This window comes from Bombus affinis, chromosome 16 (genome assembly GCF_024516045.1).
Source record: "Bombus affinis isolate iyBomAffi1 chromosome 16, iyBomAffi1.2, whole genome shotgun sequence".
Lineage (NCBI taxonomy): Eukaryota > Metazoa > Arthropoda > Insecta > Hymenoptera > Apidae > Bombus > Bombus affinis.
The window spans coordinates 142,503-165,619 of record NC_066359.1 but is presented as its reverse complement, the minus strand read 5'-3'; the positions used below and the strand labels follow the sequence as shown (position 1 = coordinate 165,619).

Sequence of the window (23,117 nt, the reverse complement as noted above, 5' to 3'; positions counted from 1 at the left end):
AGGGAAGGTTCCGGTGTTCTTTCATCTCCGACATATATATGTCGGAGATGTAGGGACATCGGGCCTTTCTTTTGGAAGATTCCCCAATACTTGGGCTCGAGGTGACATAACTGGTCGCCGAACGTAGCCACGGTCACGGGATGAACGAAATGTCTTACAGAGGAGGTACTAGTGTTGAAAGATTCGCTGTATAAACAATCAAGTCTTGATCAGGAGCAATGCTGGTTTACGTGGAACTGCCTAGTTACGGCGCTTGGGAATTTGTTGATATTCCCAATTGATATGTATTTGACATATGTAACTGTATCTGTCTTTTATTTTGCAATCTCCTTGGAGAGTTTTCTGTCATTGACTTGGAGTGAGTCTGAAAGTAACCCAGCGTCTGAGTTGTCGTGTTTGCGTGCTACAAAATGTATTCCATTGTACAAAGAGTTTACCCGTTGACCGTGGATTCGTTATTGAGCCCAGGAACATTGTCAATAGCTTTTGTTATACTTATTAATTATTTCACGCCTAAAATTTCTAACGAAATCCGACATATATATATATATATATGTCGGGTTGAAGTCAGGATTAAGGAGAGGGGCGTTTAATGAATTTTCATTAGAATTAGCCATTGTCGTGATACAATGAAGAGTTTATTAGCACAGGCTTATTAACAAGATTAGGCACTCGTAGCACTAGTGATAATGAACTTAGGTTCAAAACAAATTCGCGGGATGATAAACGTATGTTCTCGCACAGTTCAAGTCTAACTCTTTGTTAACTAGACGTGAGGTATTCACTGGTTGTAAGATAGTACTGTCACTCGTCAATGAGATCGCACGAAAGAATGACTCTCCGTCTCGACGATGTCGTCGAGGAAAACTATAATGGGTGGGTCTAAGGATATGAGATCCTCGGATTCGTCAAAAAAAGCTTTCGTTCCAAAGGTGAGGAAAATTAACGCTGTTGCTAATTGGTCGATCTCCATATCGACGTTTTGAAAGAGATGCTGGCCGCCCTTAAGGGGAGGTTGTTGATGGGGGGCATCGTTCGTGGAAGATAGGTTTCTCCTATCTTCCCGTAGTTGCAACAAAGACTGCTTGTCTATATGAAGGACTTTGCTTGACTAAATCTTAAGATTTATTGCGGGTCCTCACGTTAGCTAACCATATACTGCGGAGGTATATTGACATCTGGAGATCATCTTACCCGGAGGATAGAATCTGCGTGTGATGAGCCACGGGACAGAAACCTTTGAAATATTTACTGCCGCGTGTCGCTACGGCTATTTCTTTTAAGGAGAGGTATAGAGTTACTCTGTGCCTTTGTTAGATAAAAACGTTCATCCCTTTGACCGCGGCTACGTTCGGCGACTGATTGTCGCTTCGAGCCCAAGCTCATGATCATAAATCTCGAACAATCGGAGCAACATTTGTTTATGCTAAGTTACAAAATTACGGTATTCCCGCGAATCCAAGGAGGGGTTTCGGTGTTCTTTCATCTCCGACATATATATACTAATTATACACACATATGTTGGTGTTCATATGTTAACGAAATTTTCCTACACACAGTATCAAAACATAATAACACATGCTATTTCTTAGACACAAAAATCATATCTCAAAGAATATATATACACATAAATTTTATTTATATAATTTTATATATTTGGTATTAAATATATAATTTTATTTATATATTCGAAGTGGCACGCTTTCAAATGGAAAGCGTATCCTATCTTAATACTTAATACATCAATGCCGTCAGTAACCAGTTTTGACTAAAGATGATTTTCTATAAAAATTTCAATCTATAATAATATTTCGTTCGTTTAAAAAGTTAATAAGTTAATTAATATTCGCCAACTTTCGATAATATACATTTGTACTGTGAAATATAAAAGAATGAATATTAGTGATGATAAAGTTTTTATCAGTCATTTGTATACAGAAGAAATGGTTACGTACCGAAGCAATAATTTCTTAGTTTTATCTCTCATGTTTTATAAAGCACTTAGGAAACATTGTATTACAATTATACTTTCATACTACACATGATTAATGTATTATTCTGTAACGCAATGATTAAACTTTTTTTAATGTGTTAGTGCATGTATGGGCATAGACGTCCTAATGCATCAAATAGTTAAAAACTTCAATATTGATGGCAGTATTGTCTTTTATTATTGAAAGTAATTCCATTTTCATATCCCGTAAATTTATTTTATGAACAATGCAACAGAACATTCTGGAAAAAATCTTTGACGAAATAAAAATCTTAATCTCGTAATTAAATCACAAATTAATTATGGTACTAATTTTTCGTTGAGGCGAAAGAGATTCTATTAGGGAGATTCTATTAGATGAAGAACAAAAATTATTCATAAAACAATAGAAAGTTGGAAAGTAATAACGATGATAATTAAGATAAAAACATTAAACTTTGATCTATATTGACTTCACATCAAAAAATATATATAAATCACACGTGCGATAACCTTGCTCGTGTCATTAGATAAAATACTTTATTCATTGGAAACTTTACCAGAAAAAACTAAACTAAATATCAATATGTTTTGTATATAGAAAACGACAATTGATGTATACATAATTTTTTAATAAAATAAAAATCTTTCGCAATTAAAAATTTGAATTCTCTAAATTGTAATAAATATGTACCAATATTCGTAGCTTGCAATAGGCATTATCATAATTATAGGCAACATGTTATTCTTATAGAAACAAATTCTGAAAGAAATAGTTTTTTATCATAATCTTTAAATGTAAATTTATTATTAGTTTTTATTTCACGCAATAATTATTTATTTTCCTCATTTTATCCTTTTAGTCACTTCTTCGTTATTTTAATCGATTCGATGAAGAAATAGAGATGACATCCTGCTTCATAGAACAGCGTTTTATATAAGACTATCGATATAGTTCCCTCGTATCAATTTTTTAATTGAAGGTTCTCATCACCTTCTTATAATAATAATTTTCTAATAATTCTAAGATTATTGTAATAAATGTAAAATTCGTATTTGGAATTTTGTCGTTTGTAGTTTAGTGCAACTGATTTAAGAAACTATTTAAAACGCATGTCCATGACATTCTGTATGGTCGTTAATTATTCGCTGTTTTCTCGGTGCTTACTCAGTCATAAGGCATTAAAAGTATTAAAAATATAGCAGCATAGCCAGATTATGCCACCTGGAATTCATAAATGGCCATTAAATTATCGAGGAGTTATAATTATAGCACAGCTATATATGTATATGTTTCATTATTATCGTACGTAATTGCAAGTTTATAATTCGTCTCGTTATCTCGACGTGAATGGTAAATGTAATTTCTGTATTTTCCAATTGGAGAGAACGAAATAGTTTATACTGTATCATTACATTTATCATTTCTCCTGTGCAGCAGCTGACCCTCGAGAAATTGCGTCGAACTCGCCTTATCGTTCTCCAGCTTGAGTCCTCCTGCATAAAAATAATATAATATTATCCTAAAACAAAACAGAAAAATTCTTTTTGGTGTTATTCAGTGCATAGTTCCTTTCGTCCTTATCAGTTACGAGTTTAATGTCGCATAGCAACAAGAGCTATCCAATTCCCAATATAATTACATGTCAGCGTAATTAGAATTGAATTAATGTGAAATATTCTCTATTAACACCTTAACCTTGCCTTTCCATTTGTTTCAATTTATAAAATCATTGACTCACATTGTATGAAAATGTGATGTATGTGATTAACTGTAATGAGAAGTATGAAAATTCATGTACCACCAATATCTTGATCATTCGTCTATTTAAATTTTATATAAGTGTTATTAAATATTATTTAACAAATTTAAATATTATATAACAAATCCTCATACGTAGGATCATTATGAACTCCAGCGTAACCTTCACTTCGGATAGAGAATAAAAATCTCGTGTCAGGTAGATCCGGCAATGTCATTCACAAAGATGCTGTGCTGTACAAGAAATTGATATACGAAATCTGTCGATTGTGCTCATTAAGTATTGTGATTTGTAGATTTTGAGACGGGCTTTTGCGAATGTTTTGATTAATGATATATACTCATATTTTTCACCGAATCACCTTCCTTTTGGAGATAGAACATTTTTAGTGATTTGTTGTTTTTCCAAGCATATTGTGTGATATTATAATATTCTTTGCTAAGAGCACATGTAATTTATATACGAATATTATATATATTTTTTATATCAACATACTATTGATAAAGAAATTAAATTATTCTAAATTATATATTGTCCGAACTAAATGATGTTAATCAAGTATCATCAAGTGTATTAATCAATCAAGTATTAAACGTTCACACTTAAAAATTTTATGTCTAACTACAAATTTATAATACAATCTGAGCAAGACTAATAATATACTGGCATTCCATCGGACTTATAAATTTTAACGATATTTCAAGTAGATTTTTCTGTATTGAACATTAATATTTATGAATTTAGATGCACGAATCTTCAAAAGACGAGAATTTATCGATCTATCTCTATTTATCCACGTTATCATTCTGTCTAAGAATAACCACTTTTTTGCTCTTGAATGTTTCAAGAACGGAACGAATTATCGCGATATATCTTTGTCTTTTTTTAGATATTAACAAGTACTCTCTTTTATTATATTCTGATAGATGACCGGAGGCGAAATATCGATGAGCTTCCATACGGGAAATACAGCAGCATTTGCCAGCACCCAATGGAGGGAGAAATCATGGGACGTGCCATCGTCAATGATTGTAGCTATAACTATAAAAACTCGAGAAACATTTATTGCGTATTCAGTTCTTAGTGAACACTCGTACAGATCGTGTTTACTCGAGCTCCTCAACAACTCCTAAAGAAAGATGCGCTCGCCGGCTATCATCTTTGCCTTCTGCCTAGTCGGTGCTTTGGTAAATTTTGAAATCTTTTACTCTTCTCATCTTTTCTGTTATCATTTTAACTGCAATTTATTTAATCTTTTTAATAAATTTCTTTCTTTTACATATAATTTTATTGTTTTGAATTCTCTGAATAAAGATATCTTTATCGTAGTCGTTGTATAATGATTTTATTAATTTTAATCGTGCGACTTATCTCTCTTACATCCTGAAAATGATTAAGAAGATTTTTAATTGAATTGAACAACAATTTCGAAACTTGTTGTTATATGACTAAGGCGATGTATAAGAAAGAACTCAATGATTGCAAAAACAAAATTTTGTTAACATCAAGAATAAAAGAAATATAATAATTGAAGTATAAAATTTCTTCTTTTTGAATTTGTTGAAGGAACTGATAGCTCTAAAAAGTTGATTGTCATATTAAAAAGAGAAAAGAAAGAATTCATATGTGTATTTTATACTTACAAACTGAAAACATTAATCATTTAAACTACTAATAAAATTTCGCTAAATATTTATTTCAAAATCTTTACAATATATACTAATATTTTCAGGCGCTCACAGAGGATCAAAAAGCCAAATTGGAGGAATATAGGACAGCTTGCACCACAGAGAGTGGTGTTGACCCACGTAAGTAGCAAACAACGAAACAAATTGCGAACAATTGAACAGAGAACTTTAATCAATATTATTCGATTTTCAGAGGTGGTAGAAAATGCCAAGAAAGGCAATGTTGCTCAGGACGATGAAAAACTTGCTTGTTTCTCCTTCTGTATGCTGAGGAAGATCGGAATCGTAAGTAACAAAATTGTGTAAATAGACTTATAAAAAATATTTGTATCTATATTTATATTCTTTGAATCAAATTACATAAAACAAAAAGACTGAGACTTATAACAGCTACTAACATAGATTTAAAAATCAACCGTTCCGGTGAAGAGCAGAAAAATATCAAGAGCGTATCTCTGGCCTGACAGATAGATATAATAGTTCATCGCTTTTTCGTTCATAAAAAAAAATACCGTCCCTAGTAATTTTTCCACCTTTCGTATTACACGAGATATACAGTTTATATAAATTATTTGTCGTCGTAAGTTGATTACATTGTTTATCACCTGGTGAATAGAGACAAATTTTTAGATGTTTTCATGGAAAGAAATAATATTAGATTTTCTCGTGCTATCATGAAAAATTCGATTTAAACTGTTTCACCTTAATTAAAAAAGATTATAAATGCATGGAAAGGAAGTGAATACATGGAAAAATTTGAAATCAATTTCAAGACTTTTATATTGATTAAATGTCTCTTATTCCTTTCTATGAGTTATAATCTGAAATCCTAAATTCTTTTCGTATGACACTTTATATATAGAAGAAAATAAAAGAAAAATATTTTTATTTCTGTTGCACAGATGGACGAGGATGGAGACATCAAGGAAGACGTTGCCAAGGAAAAGATGGTAGCTGGTGGATCGCCCGCGGATAAAGTTGATAATGTGGTCTCTAACTGCAAACACATCAGTGAGTAGGACATCGTTGTTAAAAATGTTGACTCTATCTTAAATATTAAATAAAACTTTTAGTAAAGCATTTACGATATGAATAGGATTATTTAATGATTCTTATTTTTTGTCATTACAGCTGGTCTCAACAAGTGCAAGAAGGCTGGTAACTTGATGAAGTGTTTCTTAGAGAACAAGAGCTTCAACGTACTTGAAAGTAACTAAAAATTAAGCTGTTGAAAGAAAATGATTTAATTCATAATTCAACACATTTCGTATTTTAAAAAACACAAAATATTTGTAGATTTTTATTAATAAATTATAATATTTTAACGTTATTACTTGAGGTCTTGAACCTTTGTTCATCTATTCACTCAGAACAGCAAGTTGTTTTTCCATTTTGCTCACGTGTCTCCAACTATTATGTCTTATGTAATTATTTATCTCTGTTTCGAAATTTATGTTAGAATATAAATCGTTCTGCTAATTATGCAAATGGTTACAATGGAATGAAAAACAGAAATTAAAATTTAGATCCATAATTTAAATGTTGATATCTTATTGAAATATAGGTAAAAGTATAGCTTTCCTGTTTTTCACGATAAACACAATAAATCATGCCACAAAGTTCTATAAGATATAAAATCCATCTTATATTACATTTATGGTTGTTAGATTATACTATTTATATGCTTATATGTTTTGAAATATTTGTATTTGAAAATTGTAAATTGTAATTCTAACACACATATTTTTAACGAAATGAATAAGTATTTATTTGAATAACATGGAAATTAGACTATTCTTTCCTATTCCCTTGTATTATATATTACATTTCTCACTCGTTGCAAATAAAACTTCCTATGATTATATTTCTAATATAATTTCAAGATTTTAATATCAAAGTGACATTACTTTCGGTTAGATTACACAAGTATTATCTTACTGTATTTTCGATCAGTCGCGGGGAGACACGATCGCGAGGAAGCGCGTCAACGGGAGTTGTAAATTCCCGTTACGATTATAATAATCGACACCACGAACAGATCGATCCCCTTATTTCTTTTGGGATAATAAGGGTGACTGATGTGGTATAACACTGCGATTAACGTGTTATAATATTTATATTTCCAACAACTTATTTCAATGAATACTTACACCGTTACGTGTGATTTAAATGGATATAATAGATATAATAGATATAAATAGATAATAAATAGTAGACGATTGTTTAACGAATAAAGACCCGATAGAGATACGTTGACTGATCTGTAGGTGAGATCAAGTACGAGTAGATATGTTGATGACTTGGCAGTTTTCAACTTGATGCCGGAGTATTGACTGAACTAATCTCGGAGAAACAGTTGAGTAGACTCTTCTTGTGTTGTAGAAGAAGAAATTGACTTTCCTAGTGTAGTTTTTTTTTTATTTATTAGAATATTTACAATCAATTCTCGTTGAGAATTTTCAGTAACTTAATTTGGCGTGATACAATGACATGGATTGTAATAGTTTTATATTGTTGGTTCTAGTAGAAACTAAGGATTTAATCTAGAGGGTATATTCTTTTTAGTCAGCGGATCTGGTCCGTCGTGTCCAGTAGTTGGGCGACTAATGGGTTGTGGTGGTTGTTGACTCTTGTGTTATATCTGCTTCTGGACTTGTATATTTCATCTTTGACTGTGAGTATCTTGAGGTGGCGATGTATTGCTTCGTTGGTGACATACAGGGCGCATTTATTAGGGATCTTAGTGTTTTCGATTGGAAGCGTTGAAGTATTTCAATGTTGGAATTACTTGCTGTTCCCCATAGTTGGATTCCGTTGGTCCAAACAGGTTTTATTACGGTCTTATAGAGCGCAATTTTGTTCTTCGTGCTTAGGTTGGAGCGTCGGCCAGTGAGCCAATAAAATTTTTTAAGTTTATCCTTGAGTTGCTACGATTTGTCTATGATGTGTTGTTTCCATGTTAATTTCCTGTCCAGAGTCATGCCTAGAGATTGACTGTGTCCTTGTTGGGAATTGTTATATTGCTAATGGTGACCTGAGGGCAGGTTTGTTTTCGCAGCGTGAAGGTTACATGTGTGGATTTGTTTTCATTAATTCTGAAGCCCCATTTATGAAACCACTTTTCCACAGAGTCGAGACACCGTTAGAGAGTGGATGAAGCAATTATCGGGTCTGCGTGGGAAGCTAATAGCGCTGTGTCGTCAACAAATGTTGCCATAGTTACCTCTGTTGAAATTGGTAAATCGGCAGTGTAGATGGAGAACAGCAGGGGTCCGAGAACGCTGCCTTGGGGTATGTCAGCTTCTATTGGAAATGTTGCGGTTATGGCGTCTAAGTATTTAACCATGAATTGTCTATTGTTTAGGTAGGACTTTAGGATGGAGTAGCAGGTGTGTGGTAGGATTTTCTTTAATTTGAACAAAAGTCCTTCATGGCACACTTTGTCGAACGCCGCTGAATGTCCAGGAATACGCAGAGCAATATTTTTTCTTTTCCAAATCTTGGCAGATTTTATGAGTTAGACGATGAATTTGCTCTATCCTAAAATGTTGCTTCCGAATTGATGATCTGGCAGTGTTTTCAAATCCTCTAGGAGTGGAAGGAGTCGAATCGTTAGCATCTTTTCGAATAGTTTTGACAAAGTAGGTAGAAGACTAATTGGGCGATAGGAGCTAGTTTCATATATTGGATTTCCTGGTTTAGGGATGAGAAAAGTGTGGACACGTAACCGGTCGAATCATTCGGTCTTCCAAGCCGTATCACGTGTCAAGTGAAAAGTGGACGCCAGTGACACCCACTACCATACAGTGCCACGTGAATCCAACACAACCAGCAGCGGAAGCGTTACCACCTCAGCGAGGTCAGTAACGTCAAGGGCCGTCACCTTTGAAGAGGTATAATTGGGTGGTTGAAACGCAACCACGCAGCCTCCTGCCGCAAGTGGACAATCGTCAACAGAAGTAAGTTCTAACGATTTGACTCTCAATTATATAACAAATAATGGCAACCGGAAACGAACTTGCCGCCTTGCGTCGACGCCGGGGCTACTGTGCCGGCCATTTTACACGCTCATCAAAAAAACTGGACGAAATCGAACAATCAGTCTGTCCGCAAGAGAGCGAGTTAATCCAAATTAAAAATCGTCTGGAAACCTATGAGATGGAACTCCGTGCCATTCAAAACGAGATTATAATTATAGATGAGGAAGAGACCGCGCGCGGCTTTGAAATAGCAGACGAGTACGAAAAATTAGAACTCCGAGTAACTAATCAATTAAACAATATACGACGAACTACGCCGTCACAATCGACAAACGGCGAATTAGCCGCCGGTCGCGAGTCTGCTTCGCTTAAACTACCGGAGATTCGGATACCTATATTTGATGGCATTCTCGAGGATTGGCAGTTATTTTACGATTCCTTCTCGTCAACGATAGATCAAAATGAACAATTAACATAAAAATTCTATCATCTCCGATCAGCCTTGACTGGATGGGCTGCGCGAAGTATACAATCGTTAGCCATCACCGAATCAAATTATGCAATCGCCATTGACGTTCTTAAAGAAAAATTCGACTGCCACCGTCAAATCTGCATGCATCACTGGGACTTGATTTTCGACTATCCGAAAATAACTAAAGAGACACCCGAAGCTATAGATGATTTTCTCGAGACGGTCAAGGTAAACCTCCAAGCGTTAGAAAAACTCACTGAACCAGTCACTTCAAACGTCGTCCTTATAAAACTATTCACGTCGAAGCTACCCTCAGCCATCATTCGCAAATAGCAACGCACATTACCGGACAAGAAAATGCCGTCATATACGCACTTGGTAGATTTTCTGAAAACACGGACGAACCGCGATAGAACGAGTTCAGCATCAACCGTGATAAAAAGGGCGTCCGATCAACACAACCGTCAGCGACCGAACGCGCCACGAAGTTACGCATTCACAACTACACATAATACGTTGGTGTGTCCGAACTACCAAGGACAACACGAATTATGGAATTGTGATGTCTTCAAAGCGAAGTCGCCCAAAGAACGCCTGGAAATCGCCAAAAGGGCGTCGCTCTGTACCAATTGTTTAGGCAGGGGACACGCTCTTACTCAACGCTCCGCCGGGTCATGTCGCATCTGTAGACAGCGACACCACACGTATCTGCATCAAGACCATGGTCATAGCAAATCACGAACACGTGTCAGCCGAACATCGAGCGGTCGATCGTCGAGCGACCGATCATCCAACGGTCGATCTTCGCCTAGTTCACCGACCCCGCGTTCGTCACATCGTTCGAGACGCGCATCCACGTCTCCCCGAACGTCTCCCCGAACGTCTCCGCGAACATCTCCGAAACGCGAATCTCGGTTATCGCGAACGGCAGCGTCGGGATCAACTATAACGTCCAGTCCTAAACGACAAGGAAAACAATGACGTCATCAGACGACTTTGCTAGGGACCGAACCACAGAAAACGGACTCATTGACCTCGCTTCCTTCTGAACCATTGCAGCACGATTTGTTAGTCACGGCGCAGGTCAACATCTTGAACAATGTAATTCAACCATTCTGTTGTAGAGCTCTGCTAGACACCGGCTCTAGCATGAACTTTATCACCGAAAAGCTCGCTAATTCATTAAAACTCAACCAACGGAAATGTTCGGTCCCAATCGGAACACTCAACACGTTATCGATGACCTCGAAACGCTACATCACGGTCACGATCACCTCCATTGACGGCACATACGAACGCACCTTGACGTTTCTAATCATACCGACTATCTCGTCTTGGGTCCCAAATCAACCCGTAGATCGCTCAACGATACAGATACCTAGGAATCTCCAACTAGCCGATCCAAGATTCCATAGACCTGCTCCGATCGAAATATTGTTGAGCGCCGGACCAACACTAGCATCACTCTGTGTCGGCCAACTTGATATCAGTCAAGCAAACGGGCCCGACTTGCGTCTGCAAAAAACGCGATTCGGATGGGTCATCGGGGGGAGCCCAACCTCGCAATCATTAGCATACGCATTTCACGCGTCCACGACGGCTTTACAGGCGGACCTCGCCCGTTTTTGGGAAATCAACGAAGGACCGCTCAATGCACACATTTCGGAAGCGGAACGACAGTGCAAGGAGCACTTTCGAAATCACGTTCAACGCACCAACGACGGGCGATACGTTGTCGCTCTCCCATTCAACGAAACAACTCCTTCGCTTGGATCCTCGAAGGCCATGGCAATGAAGCGACTCAAATCCCTCTGCCGTCGATTCCAACGAGACAAACGATTCGAAGCCGACTATCACGCTGTAATACAAGAATACTTGGGATTAGGACACATGACGAAGATTACCACGGACCACTGCACGGACGACGGATATCTTCTGCCACATCAAGGCGTGATCAAAGAATCCAGCCAAACTACAAAACTACGAGTTGTGTTTGACGGATCTGCACCAACCACCACCGGAGTTTCATTAAACGACGTACTTCATACGGGACCGAAACTACAAGACGACTTATTTTTCATTCTTTTAAGATTTCGTTCTCATCAATACGTCATTACAGGCGATGTCGAAAAGATGTATCGACAATTTCCTGTGCGTCCAGAGGATCGGAAATTCCAACGAATTTTGTGGCGCAACTCTGATGGAGAAGTTGACATCTATCAACTTAACACAGTGACATTCGGGCTGTCAGCGGCCCCTTATCTAGCCATTCGGTGCCTCAAACAACTGGCAGACGATGAGGGACGTCGATACCCACGAGCGGCGATGGTCTTACAGCGAGACTTCTACGTCGACGATGTTCTCACAGGAGTTGATACGAAGGACGAGGCACGATCACTGAGAACGGAGCTCACAAAATTGCTTAAACTAGCCGGCTTAAACATTCGAAAATGGGCATCGAACGACCGGGAACTGCTACGAGGACTTTCCGAGCAGGACATAAACGATAAGCTGCTACTAGGCGAATCGCAAACCTTCAAAACTCTGGGTGTTGTTTGGAATTCCTTTGACGATTCGATCCTATATTCCGTCAAAATCAATCCTACCGCCTCTCGAATTACGAAGAGAACAATGAGCTCCGAAACCTCCTGCAGTCCGACGATCATAAGGTAAAGGTTCAGTCCTTTTTAGCCGACCGACGGATCGAATGGCGCTTCATTCCTCCCAACTCACCTCACTTCGGCGGGTTGTGGGAGGCTGCAGTGAAGTCCTTCAAACGACATCTCAGACGTGTCGCAGGTAACGAGCTCTTAACATTCGAAAACTTGAACACACTGATCATTGAAATCGAGTCTGTCCTCAACTCCCGTCCTCTGACTCCAATATCATCTGACCTAAATGATCTTCTTCTCCTTACTCCCGGTCACTTCCTCATCGGAGATGCATTAACAAGTTTTTGAGAACGAGATTTCAGGGACACTCCACCCAATCGTCTCTCCAGCTGGCAACACATTCGAAAGGTCAAACAACATTTCTGGTGCCGCTGGCATTGAGAGTACCTGAACGAGCTGAACATCCGAAACAAATGGAGCAAGAGCAGTCACGATATACGAGAAGGCACCATCGTCATTCTCAGAGAAGACAACGTTCCCCCAATGCAATGGCCATTGGGCAGAATCATCAAGGTCCAACCCGGCGCAGACGGCATCATACGGTCGGCTACCGTTCGAACGGCAACGAGCACCCTGGATCGGAGCATCAAGCGGATGGTACTACTACCGAGCAGAATGATTCCAGATGACTCCGAAATAATCAACAGCAACGAAGTCTGACACGAGATCCTCACAACATCACACCATATCACTTGATCGGTACCCTCTCAACGGGGGGAGTATGTTACGCCACGAGGCTTACCACTGGCTGTATTTTCTAACCGTCGCTCGCGGCCCTACAGTGTCGCAGGCAGATCGTCTTATCTGACCGCCGGATCATATACAATGTATCGACGAGCGCATAGTTGTCGCCAAGCAGCGAGCTCTCGAAACGTCGAATTTTGTCCGTTACGTTTTCCACACAAGAACGAACATACGTGATCATAGGCGCGAACGGTGGCGTGACCCGAGCATAGTGGGGGTCGTCTTCAAAATGAGACAAAGAATCATCGAAAGACGAGCAGTACCCTCTGACGAGTCGAACGTTACATATCGAGAGGTCTGACGAGCAAATTCAAACTGATTACATCGAGAGATATCGTAAAGTATTGAGTCAATTTTCTGTAATACATTCGCCACATTATCGTTAATTATATTATTTTATATTAACCTGTTAATACAGTGTTACATTCAGTTGAACCACCTCTGTTATCTCAACCGAAACAAGGGAACGATTATTTCGCGGCGTCGATTAACAGAATCGTAGCGAGAAGTTACGCCTCTCGCTGACTCGTTTTCCTAGCCACCGCGTCTCTCCGCGAACGGTCGTAACAAAGAGGTTTTTGCCTCTTACTGTGATAAGTCCGCTGCCCCATTGGGTATATTTGGCATTATAGTCTCCTCCAGCTATGAATCTATTGCCCAGAGCATCAAGGATGCTCAAGGATTATCAAAGTCTTCTTTAGAAATGGAGTGTCAGGAAGAAAATATATTGCTGAAGTGGTGATTGTACCATGGGAATCTTCTATCGCTACATTTGTAGCTTGGAGGTAGTCCTTCTGGAACGATGGAAGCTTATAATGCTTAATGCTGGTTTCGATAATAATTCCGGTACAGCCGTGAGCCTCTCCACTGGGATGTTGGGTGTCGTAGAAGTTATAACCATTTATTTTCAGGTAATTTTTGTCGGTGAAGTGAGTTTCAGTTATGAGTATTACGTCGATTTGCTGTTGTTTTAAGAAGATTTCCAGTTCGTATTTGTGCTGAGCTAGACCGTTGGCATTCCAAAGAGCTATGCGTATTGGTTTTATTTTGCGTCGTGACGTATTAATTTATCCATGATGAGTGTTTATAATGTTAATAAGTTATTAATTTGTTCTGATTGTTCCTCGATTAATCTTTCGAGTCTAGAGAATTTATCCGTGTTTTGTGAACTGGGAACACTATTTCGAAAATGGTCACTATGGATTTGCGGATTGTTTTGATTTTTTTGAACTATCTGTGCATAAGAGGTTGGAGAAGTAGTGAATTTTTGTGGACTAAGCACTTGATTGGTTAGATCCTTAACTTTGGGTTTGGGGTACTTATTTTTATACAAGGTTTTGTACGATGTGCAACCTTTATAGTTCGCAGGATGTTTTCCTTGACAAAAGATGCACTTCGCTTGAGTTTTTGAAGATTTAGTGCATTGATCTGTAGGATGAATACCTGCACATTTAACGCAGCGGCGATTGTTATAAAACCTTTATATTACCGTTAACTTTATAAAAGGTGGTTCAATTTTTACTACAGAATTCATTAAACGATTGATATTATAGGTTTCTTTGTTATTTGACTTTTGCTTTAAATCGATGAAGAATAGGAATAGCGAGTTTTTTGTGATTCTATGTGTTATGTTGCTGATGTTATTTACTCTATGACCAAGTTTAAGGAGTTCGAACTTCAGTTCGTCTAAGTTAGCCGAGTGGTGGATGTTGCGTAGTACCACTCGAAAAGGTCATTCTTGTTTAAATTGCTAGGTGTGATAATTAGCACTCAAGGTTTTTAATAGTTTTGTTATCTTTCTATATTGGTCTGGGTTAGCCGACAGAACATTGACTTGGTTATTATTTATTTTTAATTTGTATTGTTCTTTGTTGATTTTTTTCTCAATGGACTTTACCATCGTTTGTATATCGATGACATCATCAACGAATATAGGTGTGGAAGGGGAATTTTTTGCGTATGTTGGTTAGTTGGTGAATGCGCAACATCCATGGAGTTGTTTGTGGATTCTAGTATTGAGTATCTATTGTACGTGGTTACACAGCTTATTGACTGTTCGTTCTGATTAGCGTTTGCGTTTGTTTTAACTGTTTCTAGTTTACACTTTTTAATGTTTTTCGTGTCAATAGTATGAAGGCATGTATTGCTCTTTTTCCACGGAGGAGGTAGCGCGGTGCAATTATGGTTTTGCTCAAGAGAGCCTAGTCGCGATTCTTGGGCTACCATCGAGGTAGTTAATTCAAGTTGAATAACTAGCCGAGAGGCTATGAGGCTATGATTGGGATAGAGATTAGGAGCGTTAAAATTTTTCATTAACAAGATAGGAAACGCTTGGATTATGTCTGTTTCGATTCACAATTAACGGATGGGCGACACTAGATCACGGCGTCATAGAGCACTAGCCCTTTGAGTGCTGAATACTCGCAGCCTATGCCGTCCGTACGGACGGCGCGCAGCTAGCGCTGACGATCGCTGTGGACGGAATACTTTTTCGTTAGACTGAACTCCATTGATTGACTATTCAAAGCGCAAATCGTAATAAGTTATAGTAATTCTTTTGCACGAGATTAAATGATTCAAGAGCGTTATTTTTTAGTTATTTTTCATTATTTATTATAAACATTGAAATTTACAGTTAACTAGAATTTGGGTAATAAACTAGAAAACAATAAACTAGAAAACTAAATTTAGTAAATATAACACAAGTTAATAATTTAGTTGTGTGTGAAAAATTCAGTGCTTGAGAAAACTAAAGAAACCAGATGTAGAGTTTTCTTACAAGTGGTGACCACTTCAACAATAACGAGGCACTATTGGCATTTGTTTACTGCCGTAAGGAATGCATTTATATTTATTTCACACAAACGTAATAGTATTACTTCTGCGTAGGTGTTCGGAAAAATTGAAAAACGCATACATGCGTCCTTAGTCCATGCCGAGCACTTACAGAAAACGTATATATATGTCCTTAGTTCACACCGATAACTTTCGCCAGACGCCTATATGCGCCCACAGCACTCTAAGGGCTAGACACACGTCTGCACGCTTCGGCACTCAACAGTTGACTATCTAGCCAAAATTGGCATCAACAAATTCGAGAGTCCCGTGCGCTGGACGCGCCCATCCACTTTCCTCCGCCACGGCATCGTTTCCGAACTTCACTGATTTTCCATCTTTCAAACAATCAACATCCTTTTGACCGGGTTTACACCCTTGATCAGTCACTTACTTAACCCATACATACGCACCAGCGTAACTATCTTCTTTACAAAATTTTGGAATAAACTGTGATTTGTAACTTGTTATATCAGTGTCATATTCAATTTAACTACCTCTATTATCTTAATCGAAATAGGGGATCGATCATTCCGTGGCGCCGATTATCTAATCGTAACGGGAATTTATGACTCCCACTGACGTGCATCTTCGCGATCGCGTCTCTCCGCGAGTGGTCGAAAGTTCAGTTTTTTTAGCACGATTTTTAACCGTAATGCCACACAAACAACACTTACGTGATAAGTTTTATCTCTACGAGCGTTTTAGTTCAAATAGTCCGCATATTCAATGCATTTTACTTTGCGATACTTGTTAATATAATCTAAATTATGTAAATAAATTCAACATCGATATGTTCTCAGAAATAAATCTCGTTTCATATTTCTGACTTTTAACGCGTTGTGATCAATCATCAGTGTGAATTCGATGGCTAGCTAAATATACTTTACGTTTATAATTCCTAAGAATGATATCGTGATTCTATTGCTATATATTCGTTGACTAAAGTAAGCAACCACGCTCTCTTCCGTGTATTTGAAATCATGCAATGTATTTTTTTGGCCCGAATTCCTAGAGATCTAGAGGACCATTATCATTTTCGTGTCACTCACAATGTTGCCGATAGAATACAAAAACAGAACCTAGCATTTATTGTACTTGTTGAGAATTGTGGATCTTGATGGTCGAAATATTGTTATGGAAACATTAAATTTACATTGGGCATTGATATTTATTATATTATATTATATTATATTATATTATATTATATTATATATATATTATATTATATTATATATGACACATATTTATTTTATAAACGATTTCTAGAATATTCATCGATACACACTTGCACGCGTCTCAGCACTTTCTTCCATACCCGACCTTTTGTAGACTGGTAACCAACTGAACTGTTTACATCCGTCTGTTTCTCAGTCGTCGCGCACACACATATCTCCACACACCGATATCCACATCCAAACATCTCCACTACGCATTCGACCTAGTCCAGCACAAAAATTATACATATCTCAATAGTACTAAGAATTATAAATTCCATGACGGGTTCCACGAACGACAGTCACTTTAAAATAATACAAATCTATGAAATAGTTGACAGTATCCTAATACTTGGTGGAACAACAATGAGTTATAGGCAAGTAGGTAAGCAGAAGGTAAGTCTGCTAAAATAATTTTCTCCCTTTAAAAATAATTTTCTGGTAGCTTCCAATTAATTTCCTTGTAATTAGTAAGTTAATTTGTTTATAATTAATTAATTAAATCCTTTATCTACCTTGGGGTATTGACCACCAGCCCGTTTCGCTTCCCTCTCCTTTCCAGACCGTATGTATCAATTCCCAGACCCGCTGCATTAATCCCACTCCCGCATAACCTCGGAATTCCATCCTATCCTTCTGACTTCTTTCTTTTTGATCTTCTTACTACCTCCTCTATTTCCTTCCTCCTCCTTATCCTCCTTCATTTCTGTCATATTGCCGTTCCATCCACTCTTCCTGTTATAATCATGAAGTATCGCCTCCATTCCTCTACGGCAACCTTTTCCCCTGATCTCCTTTTCATATCTCTTTCCCTATTTATTAGATTCCATACACCTTACTTTTCTTGCTCACCTCTATCTTGACCACTGTATCCTTCTTTCTCCCTATGTTAAAGTATTTTCTAGCTTTCCTTCCTGCCTTTCAGCTCTTTCTTTTTCATCATTATGTTACCTTTTTGCTGCAAATTCTCCCGTTTCCCTATTGCTTTTACCTCTTCAACTTCTGTATCCACCCCTATCTTCTCCTAACAGCTCTTCTCTTTTTCTCCTCTCGCTCTTCCATTTTCCATCCTTTATAATTATATTTAGTCTCGCTTCCTTCAAACGCATATATTCTTTATAGTTTTTCTATGTTTTCTCTATCTTCTTTTCTGTTTTCCTGAATTTCTAGGTCACTCACTCTATAGAAAATCGCTTTCATCTCCATTCTCCTTGTCGTCTTCTTTAAATCTAGTTCTCCTTTGAACAGTTTTACTTCCTCTCTTAACATTCTACTCTGCTTTCTTACCTTTTTTTCTTTTCCTTTTTCTTCATTCCTCCTCTGATTATTTTCCCTTGCTCCTTCATTTTCTCTAATGCCCTCCCTAACTGCTCTCTAAGTTCCTCTATCATTCCTTCCATTTCCTGTGCCGCTCATTCTCACTGCTCCGACTTCAGCAGCGATCTTTCAACCAAAACACTTTTCTTAAATGCTTTCTTTTCTCCCCCTTAGCCCACCATCTCTTCGTCCAACGCCCTTTTTGTTTTTCAGGAATTTCTCTAACTTTGTCCTCCTCCTTTCCTATCTTCTCCATTCCATTCCAAATAAGCTCCAATGCTATACTGTATCGATTATGTCGACATATGAGACTATTTCGACTATGAACTAAACAACAGCAAGATTCAACATTTTTAAAAATTTAATATTTGTAAGAATAAAACAGGGACAGTCAATGCAAGTAGTTATACTTAGTTGGTATAGATTAAATAAATTAAATTCAACTGATAAAAGAGGATGGTGTTTACACGAAATAAACGAAATCTTATAGACACTTGAAACCACATTGACATAGATACAGCCGTTAAGAGTTAAGGTTTAAAGTTTAAAAAAAAGACAAAATTTGTATAAAGTGCATTTATGTAGACATTAAATGTTAAGAAGGTCGACTTACGCACAGTGACAAAATTGATCTCTCTGAGTTCTATTATTTTGTTCTTAGTATCTAGTCCCAGTCTACAGATCGCCTAAAAAATATTTAAGGTTTAGCTTTCTTAAGAAGTTATATGACGTCACTTGTTTACTTTATGACTTGGTGTTCAAGCCCTCCTATTTTCACTAAGTAATGCAACTAATACAGTAGCAAAATTCTTAAAATGAAATGGATTTTGTTTTCTTATACAGGGTGTTCGGCTATAGGTATACAAAAATTTAAGGGATGATTCATGAAGTCAAAATAAGGTGAAAATCAGGAATAAGAAATTGCATTTTCGGTATTTTTTCAGTTATTGACAATTAAAAACCAATCGCGACGTAATCTTCTTACAAGAACGAAAGTAGGTCACTAAGCAGCGGCGTGTACAACGATCCTCAAATCGAACGATGGACAGCAGCTTACCTGCTTACCTGGACGTAAACCATCCTGTACGACGCTTTGTCATTTGTTAAATCTGCTTACACTCCTTAAATTTTTTTACATCTGTAGACGAACGCCCTGTATATAGGGACTTGTATTTGCAAAACACATGATTTCCTGAATCTAAGATTTTATGTTTGAAATCATTTCACATCTCAAATAACAAACACCAAATTTCATCTCGATCAACCACTAGGGACATTTCGGACAATATACTAAATATTACAATATAGGGTAGGTATAAATTTCGCAGAGATCACAAGAGTATTTAAACAGTAGATTACTCATTATATTAATGTAGTATCGTGAGGAAAAAACCTGGTTAGAAACTAACCAAAACAATGTCGTCTGTCCTTCGGCTGTTAGTTTACATAGGAAGAAAAACCTATTGACTAAAGTCACCTAGTCCTTACGGCACGAAAACAGGACCGGATTAGGAAAAGGACAAAATAACGTTGATCGAGAACGTTTTATCGAGAGATCAGAGCTAGTCGAGAAGCCGAAGAGTAGAGTTGTAGAGTTAAGGGAGTCAGTGAGAGTTGCGGAGTTGCCTGAGTTGCTAGCGTTGTTGAGGGATTGAGTTGTTAGAGTTATAGAGTTGCGAGAGTGATTTGAGTAGAATAAGATTTTTGCGTTTAGTTCAAGTTGAACATTTATCGTTCTCTGTCCAATTAATCTCTGTTATCTTTATTTATCTTAAATAAATAGTATTGTAGTATCGTGAGGAAAAAACCTAGTTAGAAACTAAGCAAAACAAGGTCGCCTGTCCTTCGGTTATTAGTTTACATAGAAAAAGCCTGTGTGACCAAAGTCACCTAGTTCTTGCGAAGCGTTAACAGGATGGAATTAGAGAAAGGGAAAAATAGCGCTAATGGAGGGGAACGATTCGAATCCAAGGAGCGGTTAATCGAGAAGTGAGAGTGGGTCGAGAGGTCAGAATTAATCGAGGAGTCGAAGAGTAGAGTTGTTACAGTTAGCGTTGTCGAGTTGCGTTGTTAAGAGTAGATTTGTTAGCGTTGTGAAGTTGCGTGAGTAGCCAAGTTAGAATAAGATTGTTACTATTAGTTCCATATTAAACAACCATCGTTGTCTGTCTCATTAATATCTGTATAACTAATTTAAAATAAAATAAATAGTATCAAAGAAATTGTATACCTAATATTTCCGCGATACTACAGTATTAGGAGAATTTTACAAATCTAAATTATCCTAATCCTATCCTTTCCAATACTACATTAATAAACTGCAGTACTGAGTGGGATTATACCTATTATTAATACATAGATTTTATTATATTAATATGATATCCTTAAGGTGAATGCTCATTCTGAATACTAATTTTCTCACTGAATGTATGTTTGCCATAAATGACTTGCTACTTCGGTAGAGGTGTCTGGAAAGGTAGATATGAATTTAATAATACACTCGGTTCGGATTTGCTTTGGATTGTCTCTTCATAGCCAGACTCATCTGTTTTATTTTCTTCAATTTACGTACACGATTCCACATACGCGCGCGCGTACATGTAACGGTGAAGGCAACCAACCGTTCTGTTGACCACGCTCATAGCGTGAAAGGATGCCCGATATGGTTGCTGACGCCTCGACTGTCAGGGTATGCACGTGCTAGAATGCACATGCATTCTAAATTTCCATGTACATTCTTAGATTGGGTTCAAATTTTATCACGACGGTCATGTCTCTTCACAGTGCTAATAATACAAATAATACATCAAATAACGTATCGATAAAATTTCAAAGAAATGGTAAGGAAGTTAATCGACGTTATAAATATCTTAAAAATGTTTCATAACCAAATTTGGTGAATTGTAAGCTAAATTATTTAGCTTGACTCAAATCATATAACCCTCCTGTAATTGGCATCTCATTTATGTTTTCTTTTTTTTTTATTTAATTTAGAGATAGATTTTTGGGGTACTAGTATGTGTGGTACTAGTATGATAACAGTGTGACCCAAATAAAAATATGGAAAGAAAAGAAGACGCAGATTCAAAGAGAACGGAAATGCTATATGCGCTGTATGTATGTAAAATTGTCACATTATTTGTAAGAGAAAAGAAAAAAGGAACAAAAATGCAACGATAATAACTATGATGTTGATTATAACAAATTAACCATGAGAAAATGATTTTAAATCCACTGATTGCTATCGATAGAATTAAAGAGAATTTATTTTAAAACCATATGTAAATTTATCCATTTAAAGTGTTGAGATTATTAGATGTATGAACAGAGGAACGCGTGGATAAATTGTAAAGTAGAAAATATAAGTTAATATAGAAGTGTAAGTACAAGTAGGAATATAATTTGAGCTGGTCCCGATCCACACGCTAGCAGTGTTACCTTATAACTGAAAGCTCCGAAGCCATCGTTGCCTGTCTACTGTCTATGGTCTGCCTTCGTCCCAGTCTATTGTCTATACGCTGTCGATGGCTTCAGTGCTTGAGAAAACTACAAAGACCAGATGTGGAGTTTTCTTAGAAGTGGTGAGCACTTCAACATAAAGTAATGAGAAAATCACATTCCGTGAAAGTAATCTTCATTTAATCAAGAGCGTTAATAATTATATGTTATCGGCTATTCACCACAGCTCACAGCGATGAACCGTATATATATAAAATTATTCTGTCAGCAAAAGTGTCATATAACCTCTGATAATCTTTGTTTCCCGATTTTTTCAGAATAGTAGATTATTCATCAGGGCCGGCGCAAGGTAGGTTCAGCGCGTTCGCCAAAACCTGGTCCCGCGTTTGAGGCCCCGCGATCTACGAAAATTACTTAAAATAATTAATTAAAAAACACCGATTTTGATTAACTTTTATCATTAACAGATGCAAGACATCTCTTTAGTAGCGATGATTCAGTTTAAAGAGGTGACAAAAATTATCAAAGTTCAATGTAACTTCATAAAGTCTTCATATCCTGGAAACTACTTTAGATAAAAAAAAATCAAGTCGCTTTCAGAGAAATGTACTTTTTGGAGAAATTAAATTACATCAATAGTTTTTTTGCAAAAGTCATACATGATTGTAATATCGGAAAAAGGATAGGATTAGGATAATTTAGATTTGTAAAATTCTCCTAATACTATTTATTTAAGATAAATAAAAATAACAGAAATTAATTGGACAGAGAACGATAAATGTTCAACTTGAACTAAAACACAAAAGTCTTATTCCATTCAAATCACTCTGGCAACTCCATAACTCTAACAACTCGATCTCTCTACAACGCTAGCAACTCTACAAGTCTACAACTCTAATCTTCGGCTTCTGCACTCGCACGCTCTCGCTTCTCAACCCACGCGGCACACCTTTTGTATTCGTTCTCGCCGGCGTCTCAATTAACACTGCCCTTAGCTT

General features: G+C 37.1%; 1 protein-coding gene across 1 annotated transcript; it reads left to right on the top strand.

Annotated features, from left to right (window-relative positions):
• The first annotated feature begins 4,771 nt into the window (after positions 1-4,771).
• Positions 4,772-6,753, top strand: LOC126925665 (general odorant-binding protein 56d-like). Its single transcript, XM_050741463.1, has 5 exons — positions 4,772-4,922; positions 5,468-5,543; positions 5,617-5,708; positions 6,326-6,434; positions 6,555-6,753. Exons 1-5 carry the CDS (start codon positions 4,875-4,877, stop codon positions 6,638-6,640), a joined length of 411 nt encoding a protein of 136 aa, XP_050597420.1. The 5' UTR covers positions 4,772-4,874; the 3' UTR covers positions 6,641-6,753.
• Positions 6,754-23,117: the final 16,364 nt, after the last annotated feature.

Excerpts from the sequence above, each read along its gene's own strand:
- LOC126925665 (XM_050741463.1), top strand. The coding sequence starts at position 4,875 with ATGCGCTCGCCGGCTATCATCTTTGCCTTCTGCCTAGTCGGTGCTTTG. Across the intron at positions 4,923-5,467 it reads TCTGCCTAGTCGGTGCTTTG|GCGCTCACAGAGGATCAAAA; the intron begins GTAAATTTTGAA and ends TAATATTTTCAG. Across the intron at positions 5,709-6,325 it reads TGCTGAGGAAGATCGGAATC|ATGGACGAGGATGGAGACAT; the intron begins GTAAGTAACAAA and ends TCTGTTGCACAG.